The 2,737-nt window shown below is 39.4% G+C and overlaps 1 protein-coding gene across 1 annotated transcript; it reads left to right on the top strand.

Annotated features, from left to right (window-relative positions):
- LOC104700844 (protein DETOXIFICATION 48-like) lies at positions 1-2,452 on the top strand. The gene is made up of 2 exons (XM_010416439.2): positions 1-342; positions 675-2,452. The coding sequence occupies exons 1-2, from the start codon at positions 172-174 to the stop codon at positions 2,109-2,111; spliced, it is 1,608 nt and encodes a 535-aa protein (XP_010414741.2). The 5' UTR covers positions 1-171; the 3' UTR covers positions 2,112-2,452.
- The last annotated feature ends 285 nt before the right edge of the window (positions 2,453-2,737 follow it).

Here is a 2,737-nt window from a genome sequence, read left to right as displayed (position 1 = left end):
AACCAATTCCATATTAAAAATATTAGTTCCTCTTTGTTTCTTTTTACCATTTGCATAAAATAGTTTTTGCCTCCAAAAGACCAAAAGACTTATAAAAGCTCTGCATAAAATAGTCTCTTTGTCACTTTATCTCTATTCTGCACAAAACCCATTTTTCTCTTCTGGAGAATCATGTGTAATTCTACACCTTATTCTTCTTCTTCCTCCTCATCCTTATTATCTTGTAAACACAAAACCCATTTCTCAAAACTCGAGACAGGTGATAATACAGATGACCCTCATTATTCCGAATTCACGAATAATGATTCTTTAGACCTTAAAAGATGGCCAACTTTTCATGAGGTAAATAATTTTCTTTTTCTTTCTTATATATGAATATATTTATTACGGTGTACACATATATATATATATATATAATACAAAACAATACAAGAATCGAGTTCTTGACAAAACTAGATTGTACGAACTATGCCAAAAGTGTATATATATATATTATGCCTTTTGGTATTTTTTTTCTTATTTTGTATGTAAAAGTTTAATATAAGCTTTATTTGATTAATATAATTAACCATCAACCAGAAAAAGAAAAAAATAAAAAGTTGGTAACTAAAAATATCTATGGACGTGGACGGTTCTTGTTCTTGATGACTTTAGTTTTCTTAATCTGGCGGCAGGGCTTAGAAGAAGTGAAGGCGATCGGAAGAATCTCTGGGCCGACGGCAATGACCGGACTTCTTATGTACTCAAGAGCGATGATATCGATGCTGTTCCTAGGCTACCTCGGTGAGCTTGAGTTGGCCGGAGGATCTCTCTCCATAGGCTTTGCCAATATCACCGGCTACTCCGTCATCTCCGGTTTGTCCATGGGGATGGAACCAATCTGCGGCCAAGCCTACGGAGCTAAACAAATGAAGCTTTTAGGACTAACCCTTCAAAGAACCGTCCTCCTCCTCCTCTCTTGCTCGGTCCCGATCTCCTTCTCGTGGCTCAACATGCGGCGAATCCTCTTATGGTGCGGCCAAGATGAAGAGATCTCCTCCGTAGCTCAAAAGTTCCTTCTATTCGCCATCCCTGACCTCTTCCTCCTCTCTCTGCTTCACCCTCTTCGCATTTACCTCCGAACACAAAACGTTACATTGCCCGTGACGTACTCCACGGCCGTGTCCGTTCTCGTCCACGTTCCTTTGAACTTCCTCTTAGTGGTGAAACTCGAGATGGGAGTCGCGGGAGTCGCAATAGCTATGGTTTTGACAAATCTCAACCTTGTAGTCCTCTTATCTTCTTTTGTGTATTTCACGAGCGTGCATAGTGACACATGGGCCCCACTTACTATTGACTCTCTTAAAGGTTGGTCGTCTTTGCTCTCACTTGCCATACCCACTTGTGTGTCTGTTTGTTTAGAGTGGTGGTGGTACGAGTTCATGATCATTTTGTGTGGACTTTTGGCTAACCCAAGAGCCACCGTGGCTTCTATGGGAATCTTGATCCAAACAACAGCTTTGGTCTACGTTTTCCCATCCTCTCTCAACCTTGGTGTCTCTACGAGAATTAGCAACGAGCTTGGGGCCAAACGCCCTGCGAAAGCTCGTATATCCATGATTATTTCACTCTTCTGTGCGACCGCCTTAGGCCTAATGGCAATGATGTTTGCCATGCTGATTAGACACCGGTGGGGACGCTTGTTTACCACGGATGCAGAGATTCTTGAGCTGACTTCAATCGCATTGCCCATTGTGGGGTTATGTGAGCTCGGAAACTGTCCTCAAACCACCGGCTGTGGGGTTTTAAGAGGCTGTGCAAGACCAACACTTGGTGCCAACATAAACTTGGGTTCGTTTTACTTTGTGGGCATGCCGGTGGCTATTCTGTTTGGGTTTGTTTTCAAACAAGGGTTTCCAGGTCTCTGGCTCGGGTTGCTTGCAGCTCAAGCAACGTGTGCTTCTCTCATGTTGTGTGCGCTCTTGAGAACAGATTGGGCAGTCCAAGCTAAGAGAGCTGAAGAGCTGACGTCAGAAACTTCTGGAAAAACTCCTCCTCTTCTCCCCATTGTCAGATCAAAGAGCCGGTCTAACTCAGATACAGAAGATATGATGAAAACGATGTTGGTTTAGATTGATAGCTTTTCTTTGCAGTCATTTGCCATCAACATTGGCGTACATATGTTCTTATCAAAACATTATTTTTTCGGAGTTTACATTGCTCCTTAATTTCTACTTTTTTTTATTCAAGAACGAATTTATTTTGTGGGCTTTAGTGGTGTTTGTGTTATCTATGTTTGTATGGGTGTGATAGTTCTTAGCTAATTTGACTTTAGCAGTTTGTACTTTATATGTTCCCTTTTGTAATAACTCAGTTTGGCGTGGTTATATTTATCTTTGTCCATTTTGTAGGAGAAATGATATTTTGTTTTGTTAAACAAAGCCATAAAATAAAATGATAACATTTAACTCCATTATTACAACTTCAACTTATTTCTTAGAAAAGAATCAATACTTAACCATTTTTGTGTCAAGATCATAAGTTTATAACCAAAAAATCATATATGTAGGTCACTAGGACTGTATCGATCAGACCTACGGGTCGAAGACAATCAAGATAACTACGGATAAAGTAAAAAAAAATCTAGAATATTTTCCATAATTGATTAGTATGTTTTTTTTGCCAATTCTTTTGTATAATACATTTATATATATTTGTGAAAACTTTGCTGATTTAACAATCAATTCTTTTCTTAACG

This window comes from Camelina sativa, chromosome 7, assembly GCF_030686135.1.
Source record: "Camelina sativa cultivar CO46 ecotype springtype chromosome 7, ASM3068613v1".
Classification (NCBI taxonomy): Eukaryota; Viridiplantae; Streptophyta; class Magnoliopsida; order Brassicales; family Brassicaceae; genus Camelina; species Camelina sativa.
The sequence above is the reverse complement of the archived record's forward strand: the minus strand, read 5'-3'. Positions and strand labels throughout refer to the sequence as shown.

Coding starts and splice junctions, on each gene's coding strand:
- LOC104700844 (XM_010416439.2), top strand. CDS start 172: ATGTGTAATTCTACACCTTATTCTTCTTCTTCCTCCTCATCCTTATTA. Junction 343..674: donor GATGGCCAACTTTTCATGAG/GTAAATAATTTT, acceptor ATCTGGCGGCAG/GGCTTAGAAGAAGTGAAGGC.